The 16,258-nt window shown below is 42.6% G+C and overlaps 2 protein-coding genes across 14 annotated transcripts in view; one reads left to right on the top strand and one right to left on the bottom strand.

Moving 5' to 3' along the window:
* Window positions 1–4,356, bottom strand: part of SRPK2 (SRSF protein kinase 2) — a 148,165-nt gene extending 143,809 nt beyond the window's left edge. For 3 of the 4 annotated variants that reach the window (XM_052791032.1, XM_052791034.1, XM_052791035.1), the window contains exons 1-2: window positions 4,212–4,356; window positions 4,033–4,117 (exon numbers count right to left, since the gene is read on the bottom strand). In XM_052791032.1, the coding sequence (XP_052646992.1) occupies window positions 4,033–4,117; window positions 4,212–4,227 (101 nt within the window). In that variant the 5' untranslated portion in view covers window positions 4,228–4,356. The remainder of the gene's footprint in view (window positions 1–4,032; window positions 4,118–4,211) is intronic. The other variant, XM_052791033.1, reaches the window with a different exon arrangement.
* Window positions 4,357–4,474: 118 nt separating this feature from the next.
* PUS7 (pseudouridine synthase 7) overlaps window positions 4,475–16,258 on the top strand; it is a 48,776-nt gene continuing 36,992 nt past the window's right edge. For 6 of the 10 annotated variants that reach the window (XM_052791048.1, XM_052791046.1, XM_052791040.1 and 3 more), the window contains exons 1-2: window positions 4,475–4,551; window positions 5,828–5,924. The gene's annotated coding sequence lies outside the window, so the exon portion shown is untranslated. Of the gene's footprint in view, window positions 4,552–5,817; window positions 5,925–16,258 lie in introns of those variants that run through there. The other 4 variants (XM_052791045.1, XM_052791044.1, XM_052791043.1 and 1 more) reach the window with 3 other exon arrangements.

Here is a 16,258-nt window from a genome sequence, read left to right as displayed (position 1 = left end):
AAAAGCAGTGAATGATTTTCAGACATTTAAGATTCCATAGTAATGTCATATATTCAGAACCTTGATAGCTGTACAATACCTGTGGGTCCAAGAAGTTAGTCATCTGGAAGTACACAGTACAGAAATCTGGCACTTCCCGTGTTATCTAACATCCATACTCTTCACCACTATAAAGCAGTACCGCATGGTCTCTATCACCTGTTCTAAAGTATTGCTTAAAGATAAAACCAAAAAACCTACTCTACAAGAGAACTTAATTTTGAAAAGTCAATCTTGATATCTGGATTTATGCATTTGTATTGAAGTATTCAACACAATTTTTGTGTTGTTTGAATACAACACAACTTCAATTTGTATTGAAGGATTCAACAATCCTCTCTCCATACATCCACACATCATCATCTGGATGTTTTAACATACAAAACTCTTATCCTTTAACTTCGGATGAAGATGACAAATCTCTGATTGGGTATTTGCTTGTTTTTTGTCATATTCACTTAGAAATAGTCAAGATAGGATTTTCATAGAATCATTTAGGTTGGAAAAGACCTTCAAGATCATCGAGTCCAACCATCCATTTTGTTCCAGTTGAAGCCAGTACTAGTCTGAATATAAAGAGGAGCCTACCATTCTGCTGAATGCAAAAGGTAGACATACCTGAGGCTATCTCTTACATAACTGGGTTCTGTTAGCACTAAGTAAAGGACAGCAAACAGGCTTGTCTATCTGTAAGCCAGTTGATCTCTGAACACAGACTTGGGCATCTGTTGAAAATGCTATTTCACAGACCTCTCTCAAAATGCAGATCACCATTCTAAGAAGAAATAATTCACAGAGGAGCTGAATTAACCAATTTGATTAATCTTTTGCCCAACTCAAAAAATACATAAGCAGTTTGTACACACTGCATGCAGGTCCAACTATTATAACCAAAATCAAGTGCTAACTATTATCTTAAAATAGTGAAATATTATTCTTTTTCAGTAGCCTGGATGACTGAATTCAAAGTAAGGCCCCACCAAGCAGATTTTACTATTACATGCAATTTTAGATATAGTCTTGATTCAAGACAAAGTGCTTTCTCTTCAGAACATGAGCCACTTAACTTCTACTTTCTTATCTTTCCACCCTATTACATAAAAAAAATATAGATTCACCTCCACCAGTTCTCATCATTGACTTAAGGGGTCAACACTGAGCAGTTACAGAACCGACCTCACAGACTCCTACAGCAATTAAGGTCTTAACAGACAAAAAGCTATTCAGCGTTAAAGAGCACTGTAATTTTTATTTCTTCTTGTGTCATCATCTTAATACTCTTCAAACAAAAGCCTGCAAGTAAGCTACAATGCGATATAACTCTCCTAGCCAATTCTAGAAGAGGAATCCTGCAGTTCCTTTGAAGCACATTGTTACCAGCAACAATGCAAGTTGCTCCATAAAGCTATGAACCGGCAGAGAAGAGTCTTCCTAAGAACCACAGTTTAAAAAAAAAAAAAACAACCAAAAAAAAAAACCAAACCACCAAACAGCTTTGGATTCAAAACCAAGTCATGGTTTTCACGTAGTGAAAAAGTTCACTACAGGGAACTTATGGTATAGAATTTCCACCCCTCGAATCAACATTTTCATTTGCAGCTATTGTGCATTTGATGTGCATCACAGACACTGTATGACTCTAATACACTAGTACATGCTGTAGCAGTTTAATTTAAACCAAGGCTAGGAACAGGACAAAAGAGATACTTTTGTTGAGATTGTCTTCTGAAATAATGTCCAAAGCTGGTTTTACTTTGGCGGCCTAAACTATTTAGCCATTTGCAAGGAGACCCAAAAACTTGAAAGGAGTTTCCCTTTCATAAAGAAGCATAAAACAGACTAGGAGGTCTCCATAGCGTAACAGTGGTTTGAAGAGAAAAGAAAACATAAATAGAAAAGAAATGATGGCTCTGTTGTCTACCACAGCAAAACCACTGTTTCCCGAGGCAAGTGAACGGATTCTGCCATTGCATCTGGAAATGCTGACTCAGTATGGCAAATGGCCAGCTACTGACTGTGCACCCTGACTTAACAGTAGCCAGTTTCTTCAGCAACCATGAGAAGAGTACCAGTTCTGCACTTACCGAGTGTCTGTGAAAGCAAACTTTTGACAAACTCATTCAGCAAGACATCCCAAGGCAGCCCCGCTAAGAAGTGTATTAAACGCTGTATCATCTAAGTAGAACAGAAGTTTATTAATAACCTTGTGGTTAACAGACTTAACTGAAAGCTACAAAAACAATTCTGAACCTAGAGTGACAATAAAACGTAACCTATTTCTGTTTTCAAAGTGGCAAAACAAATCCATGTAATGTTACAAACTGACTTCCAACAGGATTTTGGAAACAAGGGAACAAATCCAATCAGACCACATACCTTGCACATAAAATTTGTTTCCATTGCAATAACTCCAAATTCACACAACTGAAAGCACAATGCAGCTTTCATACAATGCTGAAGGAAACAGCAGTACCAGAACAGGTTGTGAGGAAAAGTTAACCGTTAAAACCTGATGACCAATACATCAGCATTTCATCCTACATTATTTTTATGCATCTCAAAGGGGAAAAAAAGCCCATTCGTTGTGAAGCCTGAGCCTGATGGAAAACTACCTGACTATTGAGCTCTGATTTTGGCTTTTCACGGCATCATTTGTAACTAAAAAAAACCAAACTCCAGGGTCAGGGTTATATTATTTCTTTCTATAGAAATCAGAAAGGAAAAGACCTTGCCTCTTGAATCATTTGCCACAGCACATAGCAATATCTTTACCCCATCACATATATATCCATCCATCCACCATACCCTGCTTTCCAGTTCTAAAGACTGGCCAACTAGAAGAAGAGGGGGATGAGGAACATCAGGACATATGCTTCCCCATCTCAAAGCAGGTAGACTGGATCCCCAAGCAACAAAAACAAAGACAAGAGTCTATTGGTGACATAATGAGTCACCAATAAAGTCTCACTGAACAAAATACAGTAAAAGTTAGTGAGAGAACCACATAATCCTACAAGGAGAAAAAATAAAATAGGGAGGAGTCCAAAGCCACGTTTTCCTAGGAAAGAGAAAGTGGGAACGCTATAGAGATGGCAGAATGTTCCTACATGGTTCAGTGAAAACAGGTATTGTGAGAATGAGAAAACATGAACTGGACAGCAACAAGAATGTGAAGGGTTAGCAGAAGACGGGGGGGAAACACCAGACCATGACTTCTGTCCATTTCTGCAAGATCAACAGAGATTTAAACAACAACAACAACAAATACTGGTATCAGCGTTGCTGGCAATTAGACGCATCTGGGAACGGGAAATAGTCTGACACTACCAAGCAGGAGGCAGAGAGCAGGATGAGAGTACCAGGCTGTTAGCAGGACAAGAAAAGGACTGCCTACAGATCAAACAATGCCTCCAGAAAGAAATCTCAGAACAGAAAGCACAAGGACAGAAGGAAGACCGTGAAGATGAGAGAGAACTGGAGGGCGATGCAAAACGGACACGGGGGCTGTGAAGACCAAGCCTGTGCAGATCCCCGACAAACAGGGATTTCTCAGAGACGAGTGCCGCAGCGATCCCCAGGGCGAGGCCGGAGTGCCCGGCGCGGGTTTCCACAGAGGAGGAAGGCCAGCCCGGGCGGCACGGGGAGGGCCTGCCCGAAGGAGGCTGAGCCCGGGGCCAGGGCTAGGGACACCCCCCGTGGGAGGGACCGACCCCGGCGCGGGGGGAGCGGAGTGGGGAGGGCGGGGGGAGGGGGGGGACGTGCTCTGCGGGGGGGAGCTGCCGTCTGTCCCGGCGGCGGGAGCGGGGGAGCAGCTCCCCCGTGAAAGCAAGCAGCGGGGCCGGGACTGCGCGGGGGCAGAGGGGCCGGACCGCGGGGCTGTCCCGACAGACGTTACGGGTCGGCGGGGGCATAGCGTGAGGGAAGGACGGACAACGAAGCTGTCCCGGGGCGGAGAGGCTCCGTCCACGGCGAGTCGGGGGTCCCCGTACTTACTTTTTGTGGGGCGGCGGGTGCTTGTCCCTTCTGCCGGCCGCCGCGGACTGCTTGGGCCGCCGCCTGCGGGCCTGCAGGGCCAGCACTGCCGGGAAGAAGAGAACAGGCGTGAGCGGCGGCGGCAGCGGCGGCCGCGCAGCCCCCCCGCTCCCGCCCCGCCGCCCGGCACGGTACGGTACCTTTGCGCGAGTTCATCGCCCCGCGCCGCACGCTCCTGGGCGGCCGCGCCGCTCCCCGGCTCTCCCGGCCCCGCCGCCGCCGCCGCCGCCCGCCAGTCGCGACCGCGCGCCGGGCACCGGCCGGCAGCAGCGGCACCCCCGCCCCGCGCCGCCGCCAACTGCGCAGGCGCGGCCCTGCCGGCGGGCCCGCGGCCGGAAAGGCGGGGGCGGAGCGGCGGCAGGTGGCAGCGCGGGCCCGGGGGGAGCGCACCTGAGGCGGGGAGCGGGCCCTCAGCGCCAGGCCGTACAGCTGGCAGAGGGGGCAGTTTCGCTCTCTGACCAGCCGCTGCCTTTTTCACGGGTCCGTATGTGTTACGGGGCTGCCGCCGAGGTGGGCTTTGTCGGGTCGTTGAGCCAACTGGAAATTAGTTTTCCTGAACACCACTTCCCTCCCCAGACGTCTCGGTTTGTGGTCAGAGTAGCGAAGCGATCCGCCCTGTTGCCGCGAAGTGCTGGGAGCTGTGAGGAGAAAAGGAGAGCAAACGGAGGGGGTGGAGGTGGCGATCTGCCTCCTTGGCAGCAGCCAGGGTGAGATCAGCTTTAGCTTGTCCCAAGACCTGTGTGGGGTTAGATGCCAGGACCAATTAACCTCATGACACAAATCTGATTCTGATTCACACAAAGTTTTTGACTGTCATGATGGACAACTCTTGGCAATTGTTTTTCTCCTCCCGACAACATCTTGTTGCCCGTGATACCAAGCTCTATTCAAATTTGGCCTAGCAGTGACCTGTTGAAAACTGTCTCTTCTTACTTGTGCTGTGCGTAGCATGGCTCAATTTTTGACAGGATTATGACTGAAATTTTGTGTCGTCTATAACTTATGCCTGGTGCAGAAGATGATCTGGGTCATACCAAAAACTCCAGTATGAGTGTGAGGCTTGTCTGGCTCATCTCCGCGTGGGACTGGAGTTCAAAAGCATAGTAACTGAAAGATAACAGGACAGTAATTCAATTTTGAGGCAGAACTGCCTCCCTAAATGGCAAGACAAAGAATTCATGAGGATGAAGATCTAAAAGCAGCTGCGGTCAAGGTATTATGAGAGTGAAGGGAACTAGCAGTAATCACTGGTGTTAAGTAATTGGATCATGGAGATTTCAACTAGACAGAAAATTGAATCCCTAGTTACGGTTAGTTCAGCCTAGGAGCTGGACGGGAACAGAAAGATAAAGCTAGACAACTCAAAAGAGGAGGTACCACAATGTATAGTACTTTCTTGTCTGACTAGAGAGCCTGGTGAACAGAAAAGAATAGGACCATGAAGTTCCTAAACTACAGCTCTCATGAGGCACTGCAGCTGCATTTCTAAATCAAAACATTTTCTGTGTCCCATCCTCCATCATAAAAGAACACAGGAAAAAAACATTTCCAGTGTAAGCTACTACTTGGGTAATGTGCAATGTTGGTATGTTACATGTCTCCCTTGTGGTTAGTCTTATAGTTCAGTGTGATAGGTCAGGCAACAGAACGCTGTACTGAAATTTTGAAGGCTTTCTGCTGAGAAAGTTTAGATGCATGAAAATTAATAATAGTTGAATGTTAAAAAGCAGATTACTTATTTACCCTTTGTTTCCAGGCTAATTTTAACTTCATTGGTTAAATTGTGCTGCTGCACGAATTCTTCTACCTGTACAGAGAACTGTAGAGACAAGCAGCTGATGATGGAGAAAACGGTGAGACTGCTTTTTTCTTTGTCAGGGCAGTGCTGTCATAAGTTACCTTATAGCTATGGCTATAGAGCAGAAACCATATCAGGGTCCCAGTCATCTTTTCGGCTACTCGTGTGCAATTCTATTTACTTCAACAGGAGGTTTATATGTAGAATTGATTGGACAATTGCGTCTTATCTAAGTACAGTGAGCTTTGTTTACATCAACAGGATTATAAATTCACCAAATCTGGAGTCAGGAAGGAATTTCGTTCACAAGCATAATGTCAGCAACATGATCAGGGCAAGGGAACAATCTGCTAGCGCACAGAGAAGGAATTATGTTAAGACCAGGTGGGTGTATACTACACAGTCAATTTCTTTCAGTTCTAATGGACACATATTTGGCGACTATATTCTTCCTGGTTTTTGTTGTTTTATTCCTCACCCCGCCATGCCCCTAAGAGCCACTCAGAGGGTGCTTATGCAGAACTGCAAAAAAATCACTGGGCCTCTATATGTATGTATAGAGGATTAACATGTACAGTTAATTAACTGGAGAGTAAATTAAGGTCAGTAGAGGCTAGATGTATTTCAGAAACAAAAAAAAAACCCAAAACCCCACCTTATTTCTCAGACTCTGGCGAGTGTAACTCCCTTCCTGAAAGCACAAACAGAAAGTGAAAATTCAAAAAATTACAGAAATAATTGAAGGTATGTGGTTGTTAAGAATGGATCTACCCTGGATTATGTTTATTTGAATCCACTCATTTCAGTGAAATTCTCCATCCTTATTTCAATATATGTCTTACTGTGTGTAACTTTGCTTTTTCGAAAACAAATGAGTCAAGAGAGAAGACAGACTAAATAGCAAAAGAAGGCATTTGTAAAATCAGTATACAACATAAATAAAGAACGGTGAACTGGGTCAGAATGTATCTATTTCTGGCTGTCTCTCTTTGAACATAATATGGGAACAGGTGTCTGTTTTATTACAAGGATTACCATAGAGCTCATTCACGCTGGGGAAGGGCACTATGAGATTTAGGTGATATGACCTGTGCAGAAAGGAGGGACAACAGCAGATTTAGGTGATCTTAGGTGCAAACATCAGGGGAAAAGGAGAAAATATCAATTTATGGAATGGTATTTTTACCTGTTTATAATATAGTTTGGTCGCCTGACACCCCACAGATGTTTGGTTTGTTTCCTTTTCACCTGGCTTTGAAATATCCCACTTACACAAGAAGACATTAACTTTTCAGATGTGAATGGAATACATTTGTACAGAATAAAAAGTTACCTAGCAGCAATCCTGTAAACATTATATTTTCATCTTTCTGAGAATAATTCAAAATTCTTCCTTCAGCAGAGGGACGTTAGAAGCTTTTGCCTTGATTGCTGTACCAGTTCCTTTCAGCACTGCTTTTCCCACTGTGTGGTAGCATGCTCTCTGAACTGCACTTTCTCAGAAATCAGGATATGAGCCAACTTCATGCTGCTCTTGCACAGAATGAAGAAACGAGAAATAACACATAAGGCAGAGGAAGGAAAAAAAAAAAAGATAGGTGGTGGAAAAAGGAAAAAGAACAACGTAGTGAAAGGAAATTCCCAATTAAAGGAGAGTTCTTATTAATATGCAAGTCCACCGTTCTCATCCTCTCGCCTTTCATGGTTGTCTCTTGTTCCTTCAGTTCCCACACCCATTTCGCATTTTGTTAAGTATGATACACTTGTGTAGGCTTACAAACAATGAGTCTGTCCTTCTCTTGTTCACTTAAAGAATTTTCTGGCTACCAACGTGCTCCCCCCCCCCCCCCAGTATGTAAACAAAGCAGAGAGGACAATTCTCAGCTTGGTTTTGAGCCACACAGACAACAAACTTACCAATGGGAAGTGTTAAGCAACAGCAAGTAATAAGCTGGGTTTGCTTTTGAAGTCAGGAGGACTGTTGGTGCATTACTGCTTGAGTATAAACAGTTAACATTAATAGGAACAATGCACACATTAAACAAGAAAAGTAGGATTGTTATGTCCATAGTGTAATGAGAAAAAATAGCAGGAACCATGAGTTGGGATTTCCAGAAAAAACAGGAGGTCAGAAATACCCGAATTTAGATTCCTGGCTCATTCACTGATTCATTGTGCTCTTCCTAAAGCAAATTACATGACTCACCTGACTAATTTTCTTCATCTTTAAAATGGTATAGTGTATGCCAGTTGCACAGTTAACATTGGTGGAGAATTCTTGTTTATCAAGTTAATTGGGAGTACTAATAAAAGAAGAAATATATAAGGACAAAGCAGACCAGTTTAACACCAATTTGACATGAAATTAAGGACTTACCTATGCCCAGAAATAGCTGCATCAACCCAGATATGTATTGTACGTAGTCTAAAATAGGGCATGAACTGGCATGACTTAACTCAGATCTGAAATAGGATTAAAACAGAATGTGGCAATATTTTTATGATAATACTTCTTCTAGTGTTGAAGTACCCAGATGTCCAGAATGACTCATTCTAGCTTCCCCTATTACTTCCAGCAGGCTCCCAAACACCCCTTCAGTTAAACTTCCTCCACTTACCTGGGTCCTTGTCTTAAATGTCTTCATTAGCCCCCTCTCCTACTGGTTCCCAGCTCTTTACCCAGCTTGCCCTTCTCATCTCAAGTTCCCTTATACCCTTGTTCCAATCTATTGCCTTTTTTTCCTCTATTTAAATTGGTTGATTTCTTCCTTCATGCTGATTAAAGGTCAGCAAGGGAAGAGAGGATCACTGAAAGATTAGTGACTGCTCTCAGTTTCCTAATCAAATACAACACAAGCAATTATAGGGAAAGGTCTTCAGTAGTGATGCAGCAGTTGTTTGGACTCATGCCTACTATTTCTCTCTGAATGGCAGCTATGCAGTCTGGTCATGTGCTTGAGAGATTTATCTCCTAAGTGAGCATGGAATATTTTGAGACTTAAGTATTAAACTCTCACATGTCTCTGTGCAACATGTGCACAATGCTGTTTTACAAAGTCTCATAATTTGGCCAAACTTGAGAAGATTTTCATAGGGATTGCAAAGGCACATCTTTGATACTAAGGCCTCTTTCTATGAAATCTCAGCTTCCTACTCAAAAGTAGGGATTGCCAACCAATGATGAGAATCCATTAGAAATCAGATGCAGGGCTTGCTTACCCAGTTTCCTTTTCTCTTGGCTTGGACTACAGAAACAATAGTCACAATGAAAACAACAAGGGACAAACTGTAAGCTCAAGCTTAATGTAAGAGGAAGCAATTGACTCATTTTCTCTTAAAAAATAAAGCCTCTTTCTTCTCCACAACCTCCCCTGTACTTTTACTTGATACAAGATGTTTTCACAGCCTTCAGAAAAATCAGACACCAGCTGACTAGTAGGATGATGCCATGTTATGTCAGTAGTGCCCCACATGTCCTTTCTTCACACATCCTCCAGTGCAATATTGCTATAACGCCCTCACCAATACCTTTCTGGGAAATTAACAGCCATTACCTTAACCGCATCTCAGCAAGGACCAGTGTTCCTTTACAAACTTACTGGTTACAATGCATTCTGAAATAAACTTCTGTTAGTGGAATGGCCAGTAAAGAAGCACTGGTCAAACTGGTTTGTCTGGGTACAGTTCCAGAACTTAATCTTGAGAGCAAAGTAAACTGTCCTGTTTTGTAGGAAGTAACTGTTTGGTAAACGATGGCTCAGTTACACAGGCAACATGCATTAGCAGCTACAGTTATCAGTACACTATTGTTTACCATTAAGGCACAGAACAGTGCCACTTCTGCTTACTTAATCTTGACTACATACTGGATCCAAAGAACTACTGTGCTAGAGGGGCATTTCTGAGAAGTATCTATCTCAGGATTCTTTTAATATGATCAACATTCTTTAAAAAGTATGAATATTTCATTACTCAGCATGGGATATTTCATCCCATATGATTAAAATTTTACAAATTTAACAGTGACTGGATCTTAGAAAGTGAAATATCAACCAGCTTCAATAGTCATAGGCATTACCAGCCTGGTTCATAACATGTGTGAACTAGCCATTCAGTTTCATTCTATCTGGTTATGTCTTTACCATATCTACACCATGTAAAACAGCAAACTGAATTTTTTAAAAGCAGAAATTGTTATAGCTAATTGTTAAAAACAAAAGCAGAACTGGCTTGGCTTGTTAGCCAACTAGTATTTCTTTCCAGCTTTCACAAAGAACACTCATAAATGAACTTTGTTACTTTCAGAGAACTGAATAAAGACTGATTATCCACCTCTAGGCACGTGAAATTCCCTGTGCTCCTACTATAAAATGCGTGACATCAAATAACTGTGAAAATATTATAAACAGTCAGCTATGTTCATTCAAAGCACAAAGAATTAATCCACTGCAATTTGGCCTTGTGCATTGTTTCTTAGAAATGAATTCAGTGGGATTGATTTTTCAGGTTTGATTTATTCATGTTTTACACCCACTTTGCCATTCATTGTAGTAACACAAATGACTGTGGTAGGAAATATTCACATGCTTTTGCCTTCAGAGCTGCAAAATATAATAAACATTAAGAATGTAAATATTGTCACCAAAGACTATGTCTTCATTGCAGTATTTACTGAAGCCAGGCCTTTAAAATCTCTACACTGTAAGACTGCATTCACACAATATGCCCATCTCACCTCTGTGCCTGGCAAGGTCATGGAGCAGATCCTCCTGGAAACTATGCTAAGACACATGGAAAATAAGGTGGTGATTGGTGACAGTCAACATGGCTTCACTAAGGGCAAATCATGCCTGACAAATTCGGTGGCCTACTATGACAGGGTTACAGCGTTGGTGGATAGGGGAAGAGAAACTTACATCGTCTACCTGGACTAGTGCAAAGCATTTGACGCTGTCGCACATGACATCCTTGGCTCTAAATTGGAGAGAGATGGATTTGATGGATGGACCACTCGGTGCATAAGGAATTGGCTGGATGGTCGCACTCAAAGAGTTGCGGTCAATGGCTTGATGTCCAAGTGGAGACCAGTGACGAGTGGCATTCCTCAGGGGTCGGTATTGGGACTGGTGCTGTTTAACATCTTTGTCGGTGACATGGACAGTAGGATTGAGTGCACGCTCAGCAAGTTTGCGGATGACACCAAGCTGTGTGGTGCGGTCAACACGCTGGGGGGAAGGGATGCCATCCAGAGGGACCTTGACAGGCTTGAAAGGTGGGCCCATGTGAACCTCATGAAGTTCAAGAAGGCCAAGCGCAAGGTCTTGCACATGGGTCAGGCCAATCCCAAGCACAAATACAGGCTGGGTGATCAGTGGATTGAAAGCAGCCCTGCAGAGAAGTACTTGGGGCTGTTGGTTGACGAGAAGCTCAACATGACCCAGCAATGTGCCTTTGCAGCCCAGAAAGCCAACCGTATCCTGGGCTGCATCAAAAGAAGCATAACCAGCAGGTCAAGAGAGATAATTCTTCCCCCCTACTCCACTCTGGTGAGACCCCACCTGGAGTACTGCATTCAGCTCTGGGGCCCCCAACAAAAGAAGGACATGGACCTGTTGGAGTGAGTCCAGAGGAGGGCCACGAAGATGATCAGAGGGCAGGAACACCTCCCCTATGAAGACAGGCTGAGAGAGTTGAGGTTGTTCAGCCTGGAGAAGAGAAGGCTCCGGGGAGACCTTATAGCAGCCTTCCAGTACTTAAAGGGGGCCTACAGGAAAGATGGGGAAGGACTTTTTACAAGGGCCTGTAGTGATAGGACAAGGGGTAATGGCTTTAAAGTGAAAGAGGGTAGATTTAGATTAGTTGTAAGGAAGAAGTTCTTCACTGTGAGGGTGGTGAGGCACTGGCAGAGGTTGCCCAGAGAGGTTGTGGATGCCCCATCCCTGGAAGTGTGCAAGGCCAGGTTGGATGGGGCTTTGAGCAAGCTGGTCTAGTGGAAGGTGTCCCTGCCCATGGCAGAGGGGTTGGAACTAGATGACCTTTAAGGTCCCTTCCAATCCAAACCATTCCATGATTCTATGACTATGATCTATTTACAGTAACTTCTAAGTATCAAGACTTTTACCCACCTTCCAGAGCACTCAGTACTTGACTAGCTGGGCTGCCCTGATACAGAGAGGTATAAAGCACAAAATTAAAAGATTATGGCTATTTCAATTCCTAGTGAGGAAGAAATCCATTGTAGGATGATTTATTCTTTGTCCAGATACCTGACTTTAACCTGTTGTGAAAATAACAGCTTTTATTCCCTTCAAACACTAGTTACAGTAGGCATATAAGTCCATTTCCTAAAATCTCCTCCTCTGTCCTACCTTATGCATTATTCTTAAAGTAAGAACACAATTGCAGAAAACAGTTGTAAAAGCAGAATGGCAAGAACCAATTGCAAAATAGTAACAGAATGCACATCTGATTAGTTGATGGTAGGGTACATCCAAATCTATTTGTTTACCAATATGCTCGGTGCTATTTGCATTCAATGGAACAATGCACTGTACCATTTCTGTATGCACTGTACCATTTTTATGGGGACAGAAGCAAGAAATGATACTGTGAACTCAATAAACTGCTAAATCCAGTGGATACACTCACAGCATGCCTCTTATCACTGACAATCCAGGAGAACAGAGTGTGCCTTTCTCTCTCTTCCTTTGAATTGTAGTTGAAATCCATGTGGAAATGTGATGTTGTCAATGGTTTTGTCCACATCCCAATTCATCTAATACTGTTCTGGTTATAGCATCTTTGTCTGCCCTGTTCAAAACTTTGAAAAAGGCTCCCTGTCTCTTCTTTCCTTCCCCAAAATAATACATAGTTCAAGATCAAGAATTCTGTTACAAACTAAAGTACCGACTGAAATAGTACTGGAAATCTACCTGCAAATAAGAAAAATATGTAAAAATCTTATTTGCGGTGAAATTAACAATAATCTCAATTGTAATGGAAATCTGCACTGCCAGCATACTGTTCTCCATTTCTCTAGAGCCAGCCTGGTCCTCATGTAAAAGAAGTACATCTGTCCAGGTGGTCTTCCATTTCAGGAGTTTATGGTTGGCTGTTAACGTTTAAAATCTGGAATTGCTTAGACAGCTGAAGGAAGAACCTGATGATGTGAAGTATGTGTCCCCTGTATATCACATACAGCCTGGTAAAGATGGGGGGACTGCAGCTTATTGGACATGAGGGGAAAGAGCAACTCAGGAAACTATACTTGATTTTGTAACTTGTGTATTCTAACTTTGCAGTTGTTCTCTAAACTATTGTCAACCACTTTTTCCTTCTTCCCAGCTCCTTTTTCAGTAGAACTCAAGATGCACATTAGGCCTGTGTCCAAGGCTTGAATCTTTGTTGGTTTTGTTTTGGTTTTGTTGGGTTTTTTTAATCTTTGCTGGATCAGGGTCCTTTTCACCAAATATGATTTTGCCCACAGAGAGAAAAGAAAAAAAGTACCACCCCTGTAACACTTTGTATCATACTAAGCCTTAAATTAATATTTTATGTGCCTACTATGCTTTCATTTCATCTCTCTTTTCTGTTTAGAAAGTTATATCCCATGCCGCCAGTCTACAGAGCCTATAGTATTTCATATTAATGCATTCTTACACAGAAATTTTGATGGTTAGGAGGCCCTTGCTGAGGGACTGGGACTGTCAGATAAAAGGGATGTTTACCAGTTAAGGTTTCAAACAGCAGTGCCATGAGGATATATTAATCAGTTGGAGGTCCCAGATTGCAAGAAGAAACAATTTTTCCTGGCATCTGGTAGAAGACTGTTATAATCTGGTGACCAATTAGCAAACCACTGAATGGAGAGAGCCAATAATCTGTAGAACAGATACAGGAAGTTAGGTCTCTCCAGCAATTTCACTGACCACTGTGATTTTCTCATATTTCAATCACTTGTAAGACTCATCAAGCAGGAACAGGGGAAATAAACAGCTGAACATTAAAAGGACACTGAATTAGGATGCCAAGGCTAGCTACAAATAAATCTGATTCTTATTTTTTTGGCTGGAAAGCATAGTGTGAACTAAAAGTCACAGAAGGCCAAACACTGCAAGCACAAAATTATTTCTTCACTTAATACAAGTGGGACTTACCATGGACACTCCCCGAACAGCACTTTAATGCTAGTACCTGTATGACACTCACAGAATTCAGTAGGTATAGATAAAAGGATAGGCACTTGATTCTCACTAAGCATCTAATCCCAGCTTTGAATAAGTTTGATAGTTACCAGTTAAACCATGGCTAGAGTAAATCGTTAATTGCATAGGTAAATTTTCCCCAGTTGGAATTTATGTGCACATACCCACATCCCACATGGATCATATGTGCACATACATACTAGAATAAGGGGCGTAAGGGGGAAAAGGAGACAGGGGAGTGATACAACTCCTGTCGTTGACCAAAGGAAGGGACATATTATGCTGTCTGCTGTCCCCCACATTAATACCTGCATAGGTTATACTGCGGTGATGCTGTAATTCTATCCATGACAAAGAACAGACCTTTTACCTGGTGGCTCTGTTATCAGTTCTGTTTCTGCGTGAGTCTGTCCTTTGATAAATCCATGGTCTCTGTCCATTTGGTTGTTTTTGAGGTCTGCTCCATATCTAGGTTACCACTTCACTACCTTTGCTGCAGGAATTTCCTACAGTACAGCCCTTTTTGCCCCAATCTAAGATCTGAGACAAACTGTTCTGCCTCAGAAGCTCTCCAGTGTGAATGTGCCAGTAGATGTATTTTATTTTCTTTTTCTGGCATTGAATTACTCCCTGCTTGATCCTTTCCTCCTCAAACTTACAAAAAATAATTGTTGTGGTTTAACCCCAGCCAGCAACTAAGCACCACGCAGCCACTCACTCACCACCCCACACCCAGTAGGACGGGAGAGAGAATCGGGAAAAAAAGTAAAACTCATGGATTGAGATAAGAACAGTTTAATAGAACGGAAAGGAAGAAAATAATAACAATAATAATAACAATAATAAAATGACAATAAAAATAATAAAAGAATTGGAATATACAAAACAAGTGATGCAAAATGCAATTGCTCACCACTCACCAACTGATGCCCAGTTAGTTCCCGAGCAGTGATCCACCTCCCCTGGCCAACTCCCCCAATTTATACACTAGGCATGACATCACATGGTATGGAATATCCCTTCAGCCAGTTTGGGTCAGCTGTCCTGGCTGTGTCCCCTCCCAACTTCTTGTGCCCCTCCAGCCTTCTCGCTGCCTGGGCATGAGAAGCTGAAAAATCCTTGACTTAGTCTAAACACTACTTAGCAACAACTGACAACATCAGTGTATTACCAACATTATTCTCATACCAAATCCAAAACATAACACTATACCAGCTACTAAAAAGAAAATGAACTCTATCCCAGCCAAAACCAGGACAATAATAATCTGTAAGAGTGTGCCCTCCAGAATTATCTTTTGGCTGTGCTCACCCTAGAGGAACACTTGTTCCTTGCACAACTGCAAGTCTCCAGCTAGCTCACAGCATGCTGGAACACAGCTGTCGCAGAGGTCTCTTTTTGCGTTGCTTGAATGAAATAGCTGTACAGAAATGGAAAAAGTCATGTGAAAACAGGGGCTTAAACTGCTGTATGGTCCCTCATACTCAGGAGGTAAATGGAAAATTAATAAATAGACGAAAATAGAAGTTGTATTGAATTGTGCAGAATAGCATCACAGCGCACATGCTGTGATTCATGTTCACACTGCAAAATAGGTGTGATGGATACCAAGTAAACAAAACATGACTAATTTATCCCCTTAGCTATGCAGATAAGACTAGACTCAGAGGACTTCAAGAACATTTCCTAATATGACTTTCAGGAAGAGATCGCAAGGTGTAAAAGTATAAGCTATGTTTCCTCTCCCATCCTGTTTTTGGACATCAGTGGCCTTGTGTAACTCTTAACTTTTCCTCTCTCTGAGAAGAAATGGCTCAGCTTTTCATCATAGCCTAATAATTTTACTTTTTTGTTGTCAGGATGAAACATCCCTTCCTGAAAATTTTTTAAACTCCCACTGCAGACAAAGATACAGGTGCAACTTGCATACGCAGGTCTGCATTATCTTTAAATGAGCCAGCTTGGGTACTATAGCAGCAGCCTGTTATTGGTGACCTGTGGTTACTCTGTTCTACATTACTGAATTAATGAATTAGTAACCTAGAAAATTAGCAGGCTACACTGCTGGATAAACGCAAGCTAACTAGTTAAAGTTAGCTTAAATTTTTTAATACAAGCTGTAGTTATACAGGATCTGCAAAGCTGAGAACTATTTCTGTGATCCTAGACCCTAAATTACAGTCTG

The sequence above is a fragment of the Harpia harpyja genome, chromosome 6 (assembly GCF_026419915.1).
Source record: "Harpia harpyja isolate bHarHar1 chromosome 6, bHarHar1 primary haplotype, whole genome shotgun sequence".
In the NCBI taxonomy this organism is placed as follows: Eukaryota; Metazoa; Chordata; class Aves; order Accipitriformes; family Accipitridae; genus Harpia; species Harpia harpyja.
This window is presented reverse-complemented; position numbering and strand designations above follow the sequence as displayed.